The following is a 21,927-nucleotide window of genomic DNA, read 5'->3' as shown; positions in this document are numbered from 1 at the left end:
AAAAGTTACAGCTCTCTGTATTGTACTCGAGATTGGATACAGAGAAGGGACATCACCTACAATTACTTGACATTTTATAGACGATTCATTGATTTTATACTTCAGAACAAGCAATTATCATACCCTATGTTTTATTTTTATAATGATAGTTTTGAAAAAAATATTATACTGCATGCCAGTTTAGGTTTCATTGTACTCTCTATTTTTTAATTTATGTGTGTTTATTTACAATAGTAAGTTTTGGACAACAAGATAAATGTGCCGTAAAAAACCAAAAAAAAAACCAAGAGTTTATAAATCTGGTCGGAGAAGGTTAACAGTTCAGTGGCAATCAAATCAATGCCCTAAGAATGAGATGACTTGGACGGGTGAGACTATTCAGTCATACAGCAGAGTGTAAACTGAATTTTCCCTTGAGTGGTAATAATCACTTGGACAAATTAAAAAAATAAACTTACTGATGCATATATGGAAGTCGGTAGGTGATATAAATTGGTATCTGAAGGACCTAAAGATAGGTAAAAAAAAAAACAACAAAAGTTCAGGGTAAAGAATAAAAAATATATATGTATACACACACGTATATAAATACATCAAATGAAGGTGACGTCCTGTTAAAACAAAGTGGGTCTGATTTACTAAGATCCCAAAAAGCAAGCACTAATTTGTGTGTTCATGCTAAAAGAATGCGGATGTGCACAAATGGTAAGTGTTGGGCGTGGTCCAAGATATGTTTAAAAAAAAAAAAAAGTGTTGCGGCACAATTGGCAATAAGGGTAATGTGTGTAAAGTGGTGGACAACCCTATAAATGACTGTTTTGTGCTTTAAGTATCTCTGAAACATTTTATGATGGAAAATTTGGCAGACCACTGGAAGCCCAAAATGAATTTTAAAGTGAGCGGATTGGAATTGTTGGAGGAAGAGGTGATCCGTCCCGGGAATCTTTGTCTCAAATATTTTATAATCCATTTAATCTCTCACGGCTTGCACATTCAACGAACTTCTTTACGTACAATTGTAGTACACATAGTAAATTCCCTGTGTGCGGATGAAATGTGTAAATGAGTCTGTTACTTTGATGTAAATATAAGCAATTTTATCTTTGATTTTACTTGAGCATGGGAATTGGACGTACAGTATTTGCCCATCCAGCTGCCCTGATGCATGGAAATGACCTAGACACAAGCAATTGTATTGGTGAAAGGACCTTTGTCTTAATTGATGTTGCACGACTCCTTTTCTAGATGAATTCCTTCAATTTGGATCTCCTGTGACTGGTAGCCTACATTTCATACCATGTGTTTTTCACTATTGAAATTAATTACAATTCAGAATAGTTGAATTTAATTGCTGATTATGCAATTGATGCATTTATTTTTTACTCTCCAATTGCTTACAACAGTTATTAATATTGCCTTTTATTAAAACACTCAGGAAGAGGAATGTAAATTTGAATTAAAATAGGCCAATTAATAATGCTGAGATAAAGCTACATTAAAAGTTGCATGTTGTCCCTTTAGGGGTGGAGAAAGGTCAAATTATTTGACTTGGTCTCATTTTTTTTTTTTTATACATGAAAAGCCTGTTATTTGAACAGTGGGTGTGACGACCTTTCCATCCACCGTCTGTGCCATTCATTACATTATTGTGAACATCTGAAACTCAACTTTTAAAATGACAAGTTGCGGAAGACTGTGCCATACTAATTTACCAGTAGAAGGATGGTGAGGAATCCATCAAAGATGTTGTTCCTGTAGGAAAGGTACCCTTTCCAGCTCAAGGCAAATATCTTCACAGACATTTCAAACATGTAGTAGATGATAAAACACAGGTTGATGATCTATAGTACAATGAAAAGAGAAAGTTGTACTGTGTAAATGTTTTCGTATTGGTTTAAGATGATGTGAGAAATGATTTAGTTTTGATCTCACCTCCATGTAGTGGTTATCTCTCTCTCCTGTGGACTTGTCAGAATTCAATACCAACACAGTCTGAATCACAAAAAAAAAAACCAAAAACGTTTAAATTTACAGTAATAGCAGTCACGGATAATCTCTCAGTGTTTTTAAGCGCACAACTCGGTTCTTCTTTGGGGGCTCTTGGGGTGATGTGCAATTTTAGGGGAAGCTGTAGGACCGAGTAGAACCATCTCTGTTAAAGTCCCCTTTCAAGATGTCTGACTGAAATTCTAATAGACGCTGCTCTGTTTCTACCAGGCTTCTTACTATTAGCAGCCACAGAAAGCAATTGTTTTGTATGGTTGAATATACAAATACTTCTAAACTGTATTAGGGCAGTTTAAATTACAACACACAAGTCTGACATTAAAACATTAGTTCCTTGATAACAATAATAATAATGGCAACAGTCTGGAACAAATTATTCCAAAAAGATACAGAGACACAGTGTCACGCAACTCATAACACATCTCTACAAAGTAGAATATAATAGAAAAATACATTTGAGTACTAATAATTATAGACTCATTAAATACTCGGGGCGGTGGTGGGGAGGGCAGATTTTCAGAGGGCAAATTCCTCCTTAAAAATGTTTCCATTGTTTGATTATTTGTTAAGTAATAGTGGAGTTCCTCGAGATGGTGAATTTGGACTTTTTGGATGTTGTAAACCCCACGACCTTGAACGGGATAAGCGGTATTGAGAATGGATGGATGGCTTTGTTGTTAGCTGTAATCATCAAAATCATTAAATATTTCACTAAGTCTCTTAGCAGTCTCTTTGACTTTTTGAATTTAAACAATTAAATTCAGCTTTCGATACCACTTTTTTTCTTTATCTCTTTATTTATTATAATTGAGAAGTATCTTTACATTTGTTACCTTCATTTTGCAAGTGCAACAGTTTTTCAGGTAATATTTGCAGCAAAAAAATAATGGGTCAGTTATATTAAGTGTATAATGTAATAAGGCTTTTTGGACGATTGCACACTCCTGGTTAAGGTGACAGCTAGAAGTATGATCTGTAGACTGATTAATTGACATTTGATTTCTTTGCATGCTCAGAATAAGAGTGAGTGTTTTACTTACACATATGCAGACCACATTGGCTAATGCCACTGCATTGCCAAATATTGTAAAATAGTAGTGGCTGAAGATCATCTGCAGCTTCTGCAATACTACAGAATTATATTGCGGTACGGAAGGGTGCTGTGAAAAAAACTGGTCTGTTACAATATTTAACAATCAACGAACATAAGTTATCCATGTGCCTTTTAACATCAAGTTGTACCTCTTTAATGCGGTCTTTATCCAGTTGATCAAATATCTGTGTGAACTGATTTTTACTCATAAAGCCTTCAGTTTCGTACTGACGCGTCTCCTGAAACAATCATGAAGCAAAAGAGAACGTCAGATCGGGGAGCTGTTTTGAATTGTTTTGAATGTTGAATTTATACTCATTGGTATGTCCTTCAATAATTAAACTCCCTCACCAATTTTGAGTTTTGAGTACTGTTTACTGATGCAGTCATACCTCTACTTATGAATGTCTCTACTAATGAAAAATTCAGGTTACAAAACACTTCCCTGCTAAAAAAAATAAAATAAATGTCTCTACTTACGAAGGAAATTCAGGATACGAACGGAAAAAAAAAAGGGAAAAAAATGGCACTGGATTTCACCGAACGAAAGAATCCTGTCCTGTATCTTGGTTTGAAAGTGGCGCGATAGAGCTGCTCTCCCATTGACTATTGCCGGAGCATCTTCCTGGCATCACATTGGCTAGGAGGAATGTCAATCTTTACCCATGATGCACATCCTGTATTTTCAACACCAAATCCATTGTCATACGTTGTATGAATGTAAAATTGTATAAATGTAGCAACATGCAATTAGGATAGTTATGGTAGATTAAAACAACAGGGTTCAAGTAGATGATCGGTGTGCTATAGTTGCCAAAATCAGCTCTGACCGAAGTGATGGCTTCTCTGTAGTAGCGCTGCATCTGGATCCTGGACATCACTTGCAGGACAGCATCAACTGGCACACACTCCCTAAAAACAAATCATTATTGGGCTGACAACATTGAATATTTTTTTAAAATCGATTATTCTATCAATTAATCATTAAAAAAATTAAGTTTATTGCATCTTTCTTTCAATTAGTGTTTAACAACTAATTGTTGTTAACCTTTTTAAAATTGCAAACATCTTCTTGGGTATTGATTAATGTGATGGGCTATTAGTTTGATAAACACTTCTGATGCTGCTTCAGGTTCAACTAACTACATGGCAATTTCAGGCTATTCATACGATGGCGGAAAATAATTATTTTGGTAATAGGTTAAATTGACTTATTTTTTCCATGAACTGAATATGATTCAGTTACTGATACAGTCTCTTCCAAAAGTATTGGAACGGCAGGGTCAATTCATTTGTTTTTGTTGTATACTGAAGACATTTGCGTTTCATATCAAAAGATGAATATGAGTGAAAGCTCATATTTCCAGCTCTTGTTTCATGGTATTTATATATAAATGTGTTAACACAGGACAGAGCACATTTTGTTTGAATCCACTTGTTTTTCAAGTGACCAAAAGTCTTAGAATGGGACTAGTTGCTCGTGTGGCTTTCAGAATGACTACTTAACCATTAAATAATGCTTTTTACCCACGAAAACGGCATTTTCTCAGAAGAAAACATTAAGACCAGAGAGCTATTTATGTAAGAAAAGTAAACTATTTTGAAGCTGAGATAAGAGGGAAAAACCGAACAGAGCTTTTGCAACAACTTTGGGCAGAGCCAATGCCGCAATTTGGATTTTCCTAAAAAATAAAAACTACTGGTGTCATGAGTAACAGACTTTGAAGAGATCCGCCAAGGGTATCAACAGCAGTTCACAACAGAAACATTGAGAGCGCTGTGAAGAAACACTCACAGGCAACAGTCAGTGATATCAAAACCAACCTCTACAGGACAGGAGTGAAGCTATCACAATCTACAATTCGAAGATTGAGAGAGAAGACATATACAGGCCATACAACAAGATGCATCCGGAAAAAGAATCGGAAGACCAGGTTGGACTTTGCAAAGAAGTACAGAGATGAGCCACAAAGTGTTGGGAACAAAGTTTTGTGGACTGATGTAACCAAAATTAACCTCTCCCAAAGTGATGGAAAGGCCAAACTATGGAGAAAGAAAGGATTTTCTTATGATCCAAAACACACAAGCTCATTTGTGAAGCATGGGAGGAGGTAATGTCATGGCTTGGGCTTGGATAGCTGCTTCTGGAACAGCCTCACTATTCTTTATTTATTCTGTAAATCATGATGGGGTACCAGAATTAATTCTGAAGCCTACAAAACAATTTTGTTTGGTAATTTACAGAAAAATGAATCTAACCTAATATAAACAAATTCAATCTAATCTAGTAGCTTCATCATGCAACAGGACGATGGCCCACACACACTGCCACCACAACAAAGGATTTCATCGGCCAGAAAAAGTGGAAGGTCTTACAGAAGACTGGCCAAGTCAAGTCAATCACTAGACCTGAACTCTATAGAGCATGGATTTTACATCTTGAAGACGAGACCTAAGGGAGAAATCCCCAAAAACAAACAAACAACTGAAAGAGGCTGCGGTAAAGGCTTGGAAAAGAATTTCAAATGAAGAATGCAACAATCTGATCAAGTCAGTTGTCACAAATTTGATACAGTTATTGGATGTAAGGGTCATGCCAGCAAATATTAAATGTTATTCACTTTAAATTAAGTTGAAGACAAAGAAGAGGAGGAAATATGATTCAGAAGAAAAACAGGAATGCACAGACCCCAAAACTGAGTGTAGGGGCTTTGAATGTTGGGACTATGACAGGAAAAGCTCAGGAGTTGGTTGACATGATGATTAGGAGAAAGGTCGCTATATGGTGCATCCAAGAGTGCAGGTGAAAAGGTAGTAAGGCTAGAAGTTTAGGAGCAGGGTTTAAATCATTCTACCACAGAGTAGATGGGAAGATAAATGGAGTAGGGGTTATTTTGAAGGGAAGAGCTGGCTAAGAATGTCTTGGAGGTGAAAAGAGTATCACATCGAGTGATGAGACTAAAGTTTGAAATTGAGGGTGTTATGTATAATGTGGTTAGCGGCTATGCCCCACAGGTAGGATGTGATCTAGAGATGAAAGAGAAATTCTGGAGGGAACTAGATGAAGTACTTCTGAGCATCCCAGACAGAGAAAGAGTTGTGATTGGTGCAGATTGTAATGGACATACTGGTGAAGGAAACAGGGGTGTTGAAGAAGTGATGGGTAAGTACGGCATCCAAGAAAGGAACTTTGAGGGAAAGATGGTGATGGAATTTGCAAAAAGGATGGAGATGGCTGTAGTGAACACTTATTTCCAGAAGAGGGAGGAACATATAGTGACCTACAAGAGCGGAGGTAGAAGCACACAGGTGGAATATATTTTGTGCAGACGATGTAATCTGGAGGAGGTTACTGACTGTAAAGTAGTGGTAGGGGGGAGTGGAGCTCGACAGCATAGGATGGTGGTGTGGCGTATGACTCTGGTAGTGGGTAGGAAGATTAAGAAGACAAAGGAAGAGCAGAGAACCATGTGGTTAGGGAAAGGAAGAATGTTGTGCAGCCTTTCGGAAAGAGGTAAGACAGGTTTAGGCTTGTACAGGAGGACCTCCCGGAAGACTGGATTACTACAGCCAAGGTGATTAGAAAAACAGGCAGGAGAGTACTTGGGGTGTCTTCTTGTAGGAAAGGGGAGAAGGAGACTTGGTGGTGGAACCCCAAAATACAGGGAGTCAATCAAGGAAAGAGATTAGCGAAGAGGAAGTGGGACACTGAGAGGATTGCGGAGAGGCAAAAGTAATACATTGAGATGCGATCTAGGACAAAGGTAGAGGTGGCCAAGGCTAAACAAGAGGCATATGACGGCATGTACACCAGGATGGACACAAAAGAAGGAGAAAAGGATCTCTACAGGTTGGCCAGACAGAGGGATAGAGATAGGAAGGATGAGCAGCAAGTAAAGGTGATTAAGGATAGCGATGGGAATATGTTGACAGGTGCCAGTAGTGTGCTAAATAGATGGAAAGAATACTTTGAGAAGTTGATGAATGAAGAAAATTAGAGAGAAGGAAGAGTTGAAGAGGCAAGTGTGAAGGACCAAGAAGTGGAAATGATTAGTAAGGGGGCATTAACATTAACATTATAAAGGAATTAACGAGGATGAAAAATGGAAAGGCTGTTGGTCCTGATGACATACCGGTGGAGGTATGGAAGCAATTCGGAGAGATGGCTGTGGAGTTTTTGACCAACTTATTCAACAGAATACTAGTAGGCGAAAAGATGCCTGAAGAATGGAGGAAAAGTGTACTAGCTCCCATTTTTAAGAACAAAGCCGATGTTCAGAGCTGTGGGAATTATAGAGGAATAAAGTTGATGTGCCAAACAATGAAGTTATGGGAAAGAGTAGTGGAGGCTCGACTAGGTGTGTCAGAGGAATTTAAGGTGGAGGTGGGACTGCATCTGATCTGATCAGCTCTGAGCCCCTTCCTGTTTGCAGTGGTAATGTATAGGCTGACGGATGAGGTTAGACTGGAATCCCCTTGGACCATGATGTTCGCAGATGATATTGTGATATGCAGTGAAAGCAGGGAGCAGGCAGAGGAACAATTAGAAAGATGGAGACGTGCACTGGATAGGAGAGGAATGAAGATTAGCCGAAGTAAAACAGAATATATGTGCGTGAATGAGAGGGGTGGAGGGGGAAGAGTGAGGCTACAGGGAGAAGCGATACCACACGTGGACAACTTTAAATATTTAGGGTCAACCATCCAGAGCAATGGTGAGTGTGGAAAGGAAGTGAAGAAATGGGTCCAAGTAGGTTGGAACAGCTGGCGGAAGGTGTCTGGTGTGTTATGTGACAGAAGAGTCTCTGCTAGGATGAAGGGCAAAGTTTATAAAACAGTGGTGAGGCCGGCCACGATGTACGGATTAGAGATGGTGGCACTGAAGAACCAACAGGAAACAGAACTGGAGGTAGCTGAAATGAAGATGTTGAGGTTCTCACTCAGAGTAAGCAAGTTGGATAGGATTAGAAATGATCTGATTAGAGGGACAGCCAAAGTTGGATGTTTTGGAGGCAAGGTTCAAGAGAGCAGACTTCGATGGTTTGGACATGTTCAGAGGCGAGAGAGTGAGTATATTGGTCGAAGGGTTTTGAGGATGGAGCTGCCAGGCAAAAGAGTGAGAGGAAGACCAAAGAGAAGGTTTATTGATGTGGTGAGGGAAGACATGAGGGCAGTTGGGGTTAGAGAGGAAGATGCACGAGATAGGCTAAGATGGAAAACGTTGACACACTGTGGCGACCCCTAACGGGACAAGCCAAAAGGAAAAGAAGAAGAAGAAGCAATAGCATGTTCTATTTGTACAATCTTCTGTGAGAGTGGCTCAAATCGTAAAACATTTCCACGGAGGACTATGAAATTCGGGGACAACCCAAAACGAAAAGAAGAATTCACTTTAAATTAATTCATGTTCCAAAACTTTTGCTCACTTGAAAGTTGGGTGGCTTTAACAAAAGATGATCTAGTTGTTTCACAGATCTAGATGTAAATACGTACTACGACATAAAAGCTAGAATTCAGAACTTTTGTCTCATATTCATTTTTTGATCACACAAATGTCTTCAGTGTCCAACAAAAACAAAGGAATCGCCCTTGCCATTCTAATACTTTGAGGAGACTGGAAACTTTGAAACCCCTAAGTTTTAGCAAGTTCGTGAAATATTTTATAATGCATCGCATAGGTCAATATAAATTACATTTATATATATGGAAAATTTTGTTCAGTGCCGTGTACAACACTATTTGGACCCAACTAATTTAGAATCATTTCTGCAGTGATCATAATGCTTGTGGATGAAAAAAGCACTAAAATGCTTGATGGAGACTTTGGGTAATGTGAATGAATCATGTCAATGTTGCGTGTGTCTGAGTGTTCATTTACCCAGCAGCACTCTGAACTTCACAACAGCTAAGGACTTGAAAGGCTGCTCGGATTCCAAGACGCCTTCTGATTATGGATGTTTGAACTGACATCTGGACCATAAACATGACAGGTTTACTGTTAAAAAATTTAATATATATTTAAAAAAAAACATCTGACCCTACTGCCTGTACTTTATCAAAATGAGCCTGTCACCTCAATGCAAGGGTGCTCAATGCGTCGATCGCGAGGCAGTCTTGGTCGATTGCAGTACGGCGTGCCAAAAAAAAAAAAGACGACAGCTAATGTTCATTCTAAAGTACGCGTGTGCGCAATTTTGCACCACTGATGCAGTCTCTTCCCAGATATTCTGCATTGCGCGCCAAAAAAAAAAAAAATCTAATGCAAATTGAAAGTATAACATACAACTATTCAGTTTATGGCATTTTGCAATGTGATTTAATGAGTGAGGCATGACTGATTGTTACATCCATTGGCAAAATTCACATATGTACTGTAAAAAATGAAAAGAAGAAGCCCTGGTTTCTTATACGCAGCACACGGAACTTTCTCTAACAACGACCGCTGCTCCGCCACACTCTCTTTTTCCTAGTTTACCTTGCACAATACAGTGCACAAAAAGCTAATTCTGTATTTTAAAGTGGGGGTGACATCCCTATAAACATTCTAAAATAGATATTGTAATGAAAAATACATATAACAGGGTTAGGGTTAGGGTTATTAGTTATTCACTTCAATGTCTATACGAAAAAAAAAAAAGTGAGCGGAGAGCGTGTCATCCATGCACAAAGTTTCGTAATTGAGTGTCCCTTGACATCCAAGTGGTCGTCATATTAGTCGCGTCCTCTGTCCTTGACGTCATCGTCACTTTCGCTGTTGAAAACGCGCAGTGCCTGCTACTATGGAAGCCGAACAATAGAGATATTCGGATTTTTCCAACGCCCCTTCTGACACGGAAGCTCTTTTCGAAAAGGACAACACCACACAACCGAGTGAAGTTACCGGGGCAATATTACACTATTGTTTCGAGCCCTCAGGGCAATATTAGACTATTGTTTCGAGCCATATTCAGATGATATGCCTTCACGGCCAAACCGCATCCCGTCCGATCCACTTCGATCCATGCGGCGGAGATGAGCCATCGCGGCTCATCGCACCGGTGTGGCTTATGACGCAGCCGGGCGGTGCGGCTTTGTGTTTACAGTCGAGCCGGCGCGCTTCATGCTCGCACGCGACTGAGTCACGCATTCTCGGCTGGGTTCTTCAGAGCCGCCCCCGTCGCAAAGCCCGACGCGCAGCCTTCGCGGAAGATGTGACCGCCGAACGCAGCGCCTCAGCTGGTGTGGCTGAGTTTCGGCCCGCCGTGCTATATAAGGAGGGGGTGGAGCCGAGCTATGTTGCAGGCTGAGTGAGACATTGTTAGCAGGGCAACGCGCACATCGACACATTTCATACGCAGATATTTTGTTACGTTATGAGAGAGACCGATTACGTGGTCCGCCCCAAACCATTATTTTTTTTAGTAGCTGTATGCGCACATCAACACATTTCATACGCGGATCTTTTGTTACGTTATGAGAGACTGATTACGTGGTCCGCCCCAAACTATTATTTTTTTGTAGCTGAATACACACCTACCTGTGATTTGGAACCCACGAAGCTCTCGTCCTCTGCACCCGTGCAATCCATTTTTCACAACGAACAGGCTCTCTTTCAAACTTATGAAGGGTAATTCAATTCTCCCGAGTGTTCAAGCAATGTCCAGCACTGCAATGAGCTGGCATTTTGGCTAACACGAAAGAACAACGAGCTACCTTCCCAGAAGTAAAACTAAGGGAAATAAATGAGTCCACTTTACGTCACTTCCTGCTTCTTGTCAATAACAAATCCGTGAGAAGATTTTCATGGCGGGAGTTACAAAAAGCTGTATATGTCAAAATCATGTTTTGTGGTGAAAAAACACATGGGACTATATTGGCTGTGGGTTTTTCATTAATAATATACCAAAAATAATACATTTTATGACACTTGAGCTTTAAATATAGGAGGCAACATAACATTAACCTTAAAACGGTTTGGAAGCATCATCATCATTATTATTATTACAACAACCCACCCTCGTCATCGGTAGCTCGTGAGAGGCTGGCTGCTTGAAAAGTAGATCTTGGGCTAAAAATGTCTGGGCTCCCGTGCCTCAAAGCGTTAAACTTGGTTACTCCATCAACCGCCTTTCTCCACCACTCAGACTTTGAGCATCTGATCACTCTGACATGTGTCACTGCCTAGATCCTTGCATGTGTGTAATCAGGTTCCCTGTTGTGCAGGCACAATCCTTATCAATTATAGTAAAAGTGTTAAACTGATTTACTAGTGTTATAACCATGAAGAAACATCTGAAAGGCCTACCGACATCCCTATATAGATTTTAAAATTGATATTTTTATGAAAATTACAGAATATTAATGAGCAGAGAACGTGTCATTCATGCACAGTTGCGGAAGTATTACTCAACATTCCAGTGGCAGCCATATTACCTGCAACGTCATTTACAGATGTCACACTTGGACAGTTGCCATTGAGAAGACGCTGTGCCACCTGCTATGGGAGACGAACAACAGAGATTTTCGGATTTTTCTGACAACCCTTCTGACACAGAAGCTCTTTTCGAAGAAGAGAACATCTCACAATCAAGTGAAGTGACCGGGGCAATAATAACCTATCATTTCGAGCCATATTTAGATGATATGGGGATCATTTCTAACGAACAACAGACTCCCCGACAGTATGTATGACAGTATTTAGCGGACTCAGTAGGACCCATGCCAGGTGAAGTAACTACTTCAGGGGTGCCCAGACACCGGTGGAGGGGGGAGGGGGAGAGCTCCTTTCTCCTCCCGCACGTGGCCAAACCACCTCCCCGCCTGATCCGCCTCCGCGGCAGCGATGAACAACAATGGCCTCAGCAGCAGTGGTGATGAACAACGGCGGCGATGAACCATGCCAGCAGCGGAGGGGATGAACAACAACAGCTCCTTACATACTTTAAGTTATTCTAAGAAGAAGTTTAAGAAGGGCTTTTGAGTTTTGACACAAGCAATTTTAAAGGTCAAGTGTCAGGAAATGGATGATTTTTAGTATGTTATGAATGAAAAACCATCAGCCATGGGCCCATGTGTTTTTTCACCACAAAAACTGATTTTGACGTGTAGAGCTTTTTGTAACTCCCGCCATGAAAATCCTCTCGAGGGATTTGTTTTCGAGAAGAAGCAGGAAGTGATGTAAAGGACAGCGGCGCCCCCAAGTTGACTCCTTTGTTTCCATTAGTTTTACCTCCGAGAAGGTAGCTCGTTATTCCTTCGTGTTAGCCAAAATGCCGGCTCATTGCATTGCTGGACATTGCTTGAACACTCGGGAGAATAGATTTAGCCTTCATAAGTTTGCAAGAGACCCGGTTCGTTGTGAAAAATGTATAGCACGGGTGCAGAGGACGAGAGCTTCGTAGGTTCCAAATAACAGGTAGGCAGTAATGCGCCCTGGCTCGACGGTGTTAAACAAGTACTGCGGCGGCTTTGAACATCCCCCTAAAACCAGCCCGGCTCGGCTCCATTATATGCCATAACCGCGTTCGGCGGTCACTGCTTCTGCAACGGCTGCTCGTTGAGCTTTGCGGACGGGGGCGGCTCTGAAGAACTCAGCCTCGTGCGCACATAAAGCGCCCCGGCTCGACTGTGTTGCTCAGTACTGCGGCATCTGTGAACACCCCCCTAAAGCAGCACCGCTTGGCTCTGTCATAAGCCACACCGGCTGGTTGCAATGAGCTGCAATGGCTCATCTCCGCCGCGAAAGTGGATCGGACGGGGATGGGGGTTGGCCGTGATCGTATATCATCTGAACATGGCTCGAAACAATAGTGTAATATTGCCCTGAGGGCTCGAAACAATAGTGTAATACTGCCCCGGTAACTTCACTCGGTTGTGTGGTGTTCTCCTTTTCGAAAAGAGCTTCCGTGTCAGAAGGGGGGTCTCCCCTAGTTAGGGCTCACCGCGTGTTTTCATTCCAAATTTCCGGGTGATGTCACGGACGGAGGATGCAGCCAATATGGCGACCACTTGGATATCGTAGAATGACACTTCAGCAACTTTGCGCATGGATGACGCGCTCTCTGCTCACATTTATTTTTTCGTAAGTGAATAATGTTATTTGTATTTTTCATTACAATATCTATTTTAGAATATTTATAGGGATGACACCAGGGCTTTAATTAGCCAGTGTGGTGAAAATGGGAAATATTTCCTTCTACACATCCTGCTTTAAAGTGGGACTGTCATCCCTATAAACATTCTAAAATAGATATTGTAATGAAAAATACATAACAGTATTCACTTCAATGTCTATATGAAAAAATAAATGTGAGCGGATCGTGCGTCATACATGTGCAAAGTTGCGCAATTGAGTGTCCCTCGACATCCAAGTGGTCGCCATATTAGTCTCGTCCTCTGTCCTTGACGTCATCGTCACTTCCGCTGTTGAAAACGCACAGTGCCTGCTACTATGGAAGCCGGACAACAGAGATATTCGGATTTTTCCGACGCCCCTTCTGACACGGAAGCTCTTTTCAAAAAGGACAACACCACACAACTGAGTGAAGTTACCGGGGCAATATTACACTATTGTTTCGAGCCCTCAGGGCAATATTACACTATTATTTCGAGCCATATTCAGATGATATGCCATCACGGCCAAACCCCATCCCGTCCGATCCACTTCCGCGGCGGAGATGAGCCATCGCGGCTCAACGCAGCTGGCCGGTGTGGCTTATGACAGAGAAGAGCGGTGCTGCTTTAGGGGGCTGTTCACAGACGCCGCAGTATTGACCAACACAGTCAAGCCGGGGGGCTTTATGAACTTTTCAAATGTGTGGAGAAAGTGCCAAGTCATGACACCATGAATTGTGCCAAGGAATAGAATATATTTAAGCAAAGAAACACACCGGCTCAGCAAAAGGAAAAGACTGTAAATAAAACAAACATGATAGCTGCGATATGCTCCAGCACACCCGGGACCCTATTGAGCATAAGCGGTACAGAAAACAGATGGATCAATGTCTGACTCTTCACCACGACATGTGGGTTGGATTTTGAGGAGGCTCATCAAAGCAGTTCACAGCTTTACAATACAGGGAGCTCTCGGTTTAAGACGGTCTTCACCAAAAACGTTTCGCCTTAACGACACCAGAGTCTTGTCCACCATTATGGCCCCAGCTCCATAGTGTTTGTTTATGTGTTTGTGCGCTGGGAGTTTATTTGCCTTTTCGCCCACCTTTTTACACATTATGGCCCAATAGAAGAAAGCTGGGTTGTGGTTTTGTTTTGTTTTTTTAACCGTGGAACCGAAGTTTACCATCATAAAAAAAAACAAAAAAAAAAACGGAGAAAGGATTAACACAGACGGACATGGCGGACATAAAGACTTGGGCTGCAGTCAGATGACCATAATGATTATGATTAAGGACAAAGCCCGTATTTTAGCGCACGTGAAGGGTTTGGTCCGTAAGAGGGATACAGTGATCACGGAGCAACTTTACCACTAGGAACAGCTACCTGCACTTGCTTACTTAGCAAGAGCTGAGCGCAGCCTCCCTTCCCTTCATGTATTTTAATTTTTTTTATAAGAAGTACATATGGCTGGAAATACCAGGTGTTGTAAGCTTCTCTCCCTGGCTAAATGCAGAGGGGTTGCGTCTGGAAGGGCATTCAGCGTAAAACTGTGCCAAACAAATATGCGTGCAATAAAGATGCACTGTGGCGACCCCTGACGGGACAAGCTGAAAGGAAAATAAGATACGAAATACACATACCCACCCATTTTCCGAGCTGCTTATCCACATGAGGGTCGCGTGAATGCTGAAGCCAATCCCAGCGGACATTGTAAATTTTGACTTTAACGGTGAAATCCGACTTAAGTCAAAATTCGAGTTAATTCGCTACTGTGGGAACGGATCTAAGTCGTGGACCGAGGACTCCCTGTATAGGCCTCCTGGTTTTTAAATTGGTATTTGTTGAGGGACTGGAACAGATTAATTGCATTTCCATTCATTTTAACAGGGTAATATGTTTTGAGAGAAGAGTCTTTTGTGACAAGAGCATGGTCACAAAATGATCATTACTTACCAGCAAATATCCCCTGAACTGGTTGTAGATAATAGCGGTCATTAAGTTCATCAGGCAGTAAGTTCCTGAATGGAAACGAATAATTTGCAAGATAAAAAAAACTTTCATAAAACCGGTAAATATTCAACTGAAAGAGACAAGAACATCTTACCAATTACACTGAATGGTACAAAGAAAATGGCATAAGCTCTGTTTCGAGAGTAGGCAGGGATCATCACTGCATAAAATCAGAACATTTGTAAATAAGAAAAATAAATAAGCCAACAAAAAACAATAATGCACAAAGGTGACAGTATGGTGATATCGTTAAATGCAATACCATCTGGATTGTTTGCTGTTGTGAGCAGCACCAGCAGGGAAGTAAGTGAAGTAGGCAGGTTTCGAAAATACACTTTCCACTCTTCATTCTTAAGTGGATCCTGAACAAAATCACACAGGGAGAGTCATGAAAAACAAAAGGAGGCATTCTTTGTGTGACATGACTATATTTGAAAGGTTTTGTGTTAAGGGAACGGTTGAAGTCTGAAAAGGCTGCACTCGGGATTTCTAACGGGACAAAAAAAAAAAAAACTGAGGGCTTTCCATACTTGTATTGAATAGGTCGCTTCAATTTGTTGTCACTTGGCCTCATTTTAGAGAATCTATATCTAGAACAGTGGTACGGGTTAGTGGGACAAATACCAGGTGTCATCAGAGATTGAAAAATATTTTATTTTGAAAATCAGATGCCTCCAAATGTGTCTCTGACACATCAAAGCACTTGTCTGTCACACGATACTATATCGTATATAAAGCATAAATTATTATATTTTACATGAATCCTTAATGATTCAATGTATTTTGCACTTGTGAATAAAAAAGTGAAGCCTGTTATCAAAACGAACCCGGACGACATATCTCGTTGGGCATGATCAAATGAACACTTGAAATTGTTGAAATTGTGGGGGCTGAATCCATTGGAATCTATGAAAGTTGACCTTGTTGAATGGAATTATAGAAATAAGGGTGACCGTGATATTGAAATTTTTTGGCAAGGGTCTGGAATGGCAGCAGTGCTCTGTACCATGCCATATTGTATATAGTGTACTGTATACTCACACACACGCAAACACACACACACAAACCGAAGTTGTCACAATGCCCATAATAAATTGTAATAATCTCAAGCAAAGCACGCTCGCACACACGCACATTAAAAAAACAGAACTTCGTTATGCTATCGTGCCTTCATAAAAGCGGCATGAAAACAGGCAAAGGGCCGTGGGTTTGCCACCCCTGCTGTAAATGGAAAAACACTAAATGACAAAAAAATGTAAACAAAAAACATTGAGTGTAAATGATAACCATCCTGTAAATGAAAAAAACTTCCTGTGAATGAAATACACATAAAATACATAAAATGAATGAAAAAAATTCTACTTCACGGATTTCACTTAATGAGGGTATTTTTGGGAACGTAACCACAGTGTTAAACGAGAGGACACTGTAATGCAAAACAAAATGTGTTCTACACAAAGTGATGAGTTTAGTAAAGTGTACAGTACTTACAAAAAACTCACCTCAGTTTTAGGGAACAACAACATGCCAATCATAGTAAACAGACAGAGGTGTAGCGCCAGCAGCAAAATGACACTGCAGGTACAACACAGAAGGACACATTTGTTATGGGCATTGAAAAGCTAAATAGCCAACATAACTAGTGATTTATTCTGATAATCGCTGCACTGTCCCACTAAACATTTTCCAATTGTTAAAGAGACATGTCAATGGAATAGAACACTGTTCATCAGAGCAATTAAGCTGAATTCAATTTTACGTTAATTTTATTTCCAAATGTATTATTAATTCACACGGGCCAAGGAAGAAAGAATTTCGGTACATCGTCTCCAGATTAGTTTTTCCATCCGATGTGGAAATTTGGATCACATCACATATTGCTTTGAAGCATTCTTGGGTGTTTTAACTTGGGAGATTTGCAACTGATGGAGGTATGAGAGATATGACGGTGCCTCTCAAATAAGATTCTTATGCTATAAATCACATGAACTTTTTAGGTAGTTGAATACAAAAGGGGAAACTCATACAGTGTATAGATTTATGAAACACAGCGAAACACTTGCCCAAAGACAATTCCTGCCTGTTTTATGTATCAAAAACAATTTTGCTTATTGCTGATGTTATTTTCAAAAGTCTTGATTAATTTGGGGTTTTCATTCAATTAAAAAAAAAATCACTGCATGTTGGGAAACTAATATGGAGTATTTCCCATGATATTCAAATTTAATTGAGACACACCTCTATATTTCAGTTAGTAGTGGAGAATATAGACCACATTATGGAGATCTGAACTTAAAATAATTTCTCTCAGTAAAGATTTGTCACTCAAAAAATAAGTTACAACCAGGCAGATGGAAGGATCCAGGTTTTAGGATTTGAATGTACAATGTCTTGTTCCTTCTACCACAAACACTTTACCGCTTGAGTTTAATCTTCTTATATCATTAAGTAGAGGAGTAGAAGTAGCTTTCTTGAGGAAACAAAGTGATGTGCAAAAGTGTGAGTTCTCTTCATGATGGCTTTAATCATATATTGGACTTAAGCTGGCGAGCGTGTCAGTGAAGCTGATGTCAAACGAAATTAATGTTTGTCAGACAACATTGGGAGTTCCTAATAATATTTCAGTCCATGTTGAGAGCTAAATTACAGACAAATTTGAATGTATTCAATGTAAAAAAGTGAGTACCTGGCGATCTCTGGCAGCGTTCTCTTGATGCACTTCAGCGTCTTTTTCATCAGGGATGAGTTTTGCAAAAGGAAGAATGGTCGAATAAGCCGTCGAACTCTCAGTTTCTGACAATGGCAAAAAAAAAAAAAAAAATTAACATGCAGTTTTTGATTGTCTACTTAAAAAAACAAATCTTAATAGAAGAATGTTGTAGTCAAGTGATTTCAGCCTAGGATTTCAGACTGTGACGTACGTCTGTGCTATATTTTGTCCGTCTGTCCAATTTATGTCAATTCAATTTAAGTCATTCAGTACTACCGTTTGGTACCTCTAGCCCTTGTGACTTTGCAGGCAGTGGGATTGGAAGAGTTTGCCAATTTCCGAGGTGCACTTCAACAAATCAGCACCACACAACATTGTGATGACGTCACTCATAAGTATGGATTGAAAACGCTTAAATGTAAGGTGAAAAAGTAGAGGGGTACTGCTTACAAAACCCTAGAGTAACAAACTGGCAGAGTTGCACTCATGCAAGTTAGACACTGCACATTCCATAGCTGCCAAGTTAATATGTAGTCAGACACGCCCATGTGATATACAAACAGTTCCCCTCAACAGTGACTTTTTCTAATGTATTAAAATGGCTTTGTCAACTTTTTTTGTTTCTTGATCATTCTGGTAATTCATTGCCTTTATTATAGTGACAAAGGGAGACATGTAGTGCTTATTCTATGCCAAGGAAAAAAAACAACGGGCAGGAGGCACGATATACCCACGCGGACACGGGGAGAACATGTAAACTCCACACAGGGAGGTCCGGGATCGAACCCGGGTCCTCATAACTTTGAGGCCAACGCTTTACAGCTGCTGCACCGTGCCGCCTCATAAAGTATGTTATTGCTTATACAGTACCGGCACGAGAGGCTATAACTAACTGGCTAATAACCAGTATTGATTAGATACGTGCAAATTTCCCCAGCTGATGAACAAGCCTCAGCTGTGACATCCACAGCTTTATCCTGTCAGGTTGACCCCATGGGAGGTCAAAGGTCAAGTGTCATCCCTATAAACATTCTAAAATAGATATCAAATGAAAAATACATGTAACATTATTCACTTCAATGTCTATACAAAAAAATAAATATGAGTGGAGAGCGCGTCATCCATGCACAAAGATGTCATTCGACATCCAAGTGGTCGCCATATTGGCTGCATCTACTGTCTGTGACGTCACCCCACACATTCGCCATTGAAAACACACTATGGCCCCTACTATGGGACACGCCCCTTCAGACACGGAAGCTGTTTTCGTACAAGAGAACATCTCACAATCGAATGAAGTGTTCAGGGCAATATTACCCTATTCTTGCGAGCCATATTTAGATGATATGCAGATTACTTCTAACTAACAACAGACTCCCAGAAAGTATGTATGAGTCAGCCCAACCGAAGCCATGGTTGACCTCCCCGCTCAATCTACCTCCGCGTGGTGATGATAAAAACAACGCAACGAGCGACGATGACGCTGCGGCCAAACCACCTCCCTGTCCGATCCACTTCCACGGTGGAGATGAGCCACCGCGGTCCGGCGCCGCGATGAGCCACCCCAGCCGCTACCACCCCTATGCTTCACAGTAGGGATGGTGTTCTTAGGATGGAACTCATCATTCGCCTTCCTCCAAACACAGTTAACGGAATTATGACCAAAAAGTTCTATTTTGGTCTCATCAGATCACAAAGCTTTCTTCCATGACTCTTCTGTATCATCCAAATGGTCATTGGCAAACTTAAGATGGGCCTTGACACGTGCTAGTTTAGGCAGGGGAACCTTCTGTGCCATGCTTGATTTCAAACCATGACGTCTTTGTTTATGACCAACAGTCACTTTAGAAACGGTGGTCCCAGCTCTTTTCAGGTCATTGACCAAGTCCTGTCGTGTAGTCCCGGGATGATTCCTCACCTTTCTAAGGTTCATTGAGACCCCACGAGGTGATATCTTGCATGGAGCTCCACTCCGATTGAGATTGACCATCATATTTAGCTTCTTCCATTTTCTAATGATTGCTCCAACAGGGGACATTTTTTTCCACCAAGCTGCTTGGCAATTTCTCTGTAGCCCTTTTCCAGCTGTGTGGAGTTGGACAATTTTGTCTTTGGACAGCTCTTTGGTCTTGGCCATGTTTCAGTCTTACTGATTGTATGGGGTGGAAAGGTCTCTTTCTGCAGCTAATGACCTCACACAGGTGCATCTGATTCAAGATAATACATGGAGTGGAGGTGGACTATTAAAGGCGGACAAACAGGGTATTTGAGGGTCAGAATTGTAGCTGATAGACAGGTGCTCAAATACGTATTTGCAGCTGTATCACAGAAATACATAATTAAAAAAAAAAAAAAAATCATACACCGTGATTTCTGGATTTTTCTTTTTAAATTATATCGCTTTCACGGTGGACATGCACCTATGATGAAAATTACAGACCCCTCCATGATTTCTAAGTGGAAGAACTTGCAAAATAGCAAGGTGTTCAGATACTTATTTTCTTCACTGTACATGACAAAATCTGTGGGAATTTATTTCTACTGACAAATGACCAGAGTGATTCAATGTGACTATGAAGATCAATAATCTCCATGCCCAGCACTGATGTACAGTGCCTTGTGAAAGTATTTGGCCCCCTTGAACTTTTCAACCTTTCGCCACATTTCAGGCTGCAAACAAAGATTTCAAAAGAAATTTTTCTTCAAGAATCAACAAGTGGGACACAATCATGAAGTGGAACGAAATTTATTGGATATTTTAAACTTTAACAAATAAAAACCTGAAAACTGAGGTGTGCAATATTATTCAGCCTTTTTACTTTCAGTGCAGCAAACTCACTCCAGAAGTGCAGTGAGGATCTCTGAATGATCCAATGATGACTGATGATGATAAATAGAATCCACCTGTGTGTGATCAAGTATCCGTATAAATGCACCTGCTCTGTGATAGTCTCAGGGTTCTGTTTAAAGTGCAGAGAGTATCATGAAGACCAAGGAACACACCAGGCAGGTCCGGGGTACTGTTGTTGAGAGGTTTAAAGCTGGATTTGGGTACAAAAAGATTTCACAAGCTTTAAACATCTCAAGGAGCACTGTGCAGGCAATCATATTGAAATGGAAGGAGTATCAGACCACTGCAAAAATACCAAGACCCGGCCGTCCCTCTAAACTTTCACTTCGAACAAGGAGAAGACTGATCAGAGATGCAGCCAAGAGGCACATGATCACTCTGGATGAACTGCAGAGATCTACAACTGAGGTGGGAGAGTCTGTCCATAGGACAACAAACAGTCGTACACTGCACAAATCTGGCCTTTATGAAAGAGTGGCAAGAAGAAAGCCATTTCTCAAAGATATCCATAAAAGGTCCCATTCAAAGTTTGCCACAAGACACCTGGGAGACACACCAAACATGTTGAAGAAGGTGCTATTGTTGGATGAAACCAAAATCGAACTTTTTGGCCACAATGCAAAATGATATGTTTGGCGGAAAAGCAACACAGCTCATCACCCTGAACACATCATCCCCACTGTCAAACATGGTGGTGGAAGCCTCATGGCTTGGGCCTGCTTTTCTTTAGCAGGGACAGGGAAGATGGTTAAAATTGATAGGAAGATGAATGGAGCCAAATACATGACCATTCTGGAAGAAAACCTGTTGGAGTCTGCAAAAGACCTGAGACTGGGACGGAGATTTATGTTCCAACAGGACAATGATCCAAAACAAAAAGCCAAATCTACAATGGAATGGTTCACAAATAAACGTATCCAGGTGTTAGAATGGCCAAGTCAAAGTCCAGACCTGAATCAAATCAAGAATCCGTGGGCAGAGCTGAAGACCGCTGTTCACAAACGCTCTCCATCCAACCTCACTGAGCCCGAGCTGTTTTGCAAGGAAGAATGGGCAAGAATTTCAGTCTCTCCATGTGCAAAACTGATAGAGATATACCCCGAGCGACTTGCAGCTGTAATTGCAGCAAAAGGTAGTGCTACAAAGTATTATTGCAAAGGG

At 40.8% G+C, this 21,927-nt stretch overlaps 1 protein-coding gene across 1 annotated transcript in view; it reads right to left on the bottom strand.

Annotated features, from left to right (window-relative positions):
* tpcn2 (two pore segment channel 2) overlaps positions 1-21,927 on the bottom strand; it is a 49,835-nt gene that overhangs the window by 14,817 nt on the left and 13,091 nt on the right. Inside the window, exons 6-17 of the mRNA XM_061815543.1 lie at positions 17,892-17,998; positions 16,708-16,780; positions 15,468-15,567; positions 15,300-15,365; positions 15,149-15,213; positions 8,979-9,070; positions 3,931-4,012; positions 3,250-3,339; positions 3,048-3,167; positions 1,933-1,992; positions 1,713-1,841; positions 459-508 (exon numbers count right to left, since the gene is read on the bottom strand). Coding sequence (XP_061671527.1) covers positions 459-508; positions 1,713-1,841; positions 1,933-1,992; positions 3,048-3,167; positions 3,250-3,339; positions 3,931-4,012; positions 8,979-9,070; positions 15,149-15,213; positions 15,300-15,365; positions 15,468-15,567; positions 16,708-16,780; positions 17,892-17,998 — 1,034 coding nt within the window. The remainder of the gene's footprint in view (positions 1-458; positions 509-1,712; positions 1,842-1,932; positions 1,993-3,047; positions 3,168-3,249; positions 3,340-3,930; positions 4,013-8,978; positions 9,071-15,148; positions 15,214-15,299; positions 15,366-15,467; positions 15,568-16,707; positions 16,781-17,891; positions 17,999-21,927) is intronic.

The sequence above is a fragment of the Syngnathoides biaculeatus genome, chromosome 3, assembly GCF_019802595.1.
Source record: "Syngnathoides biaculeatus isolate LvHL_M chromosome 3, ASM1980259v1, whole genome shotgun sequence".
NCBI lineage: Eukaryota > Metazoa > Chordata > Actinopteri > Syngnathiformes > Syngnathidae > Syngnathoides > Syngnathoides biaculeatus.
Note: the sequence above shows the minus strand (reverse complement) of the source record. Positions and strands in the feature narration are given on the sequence as shown.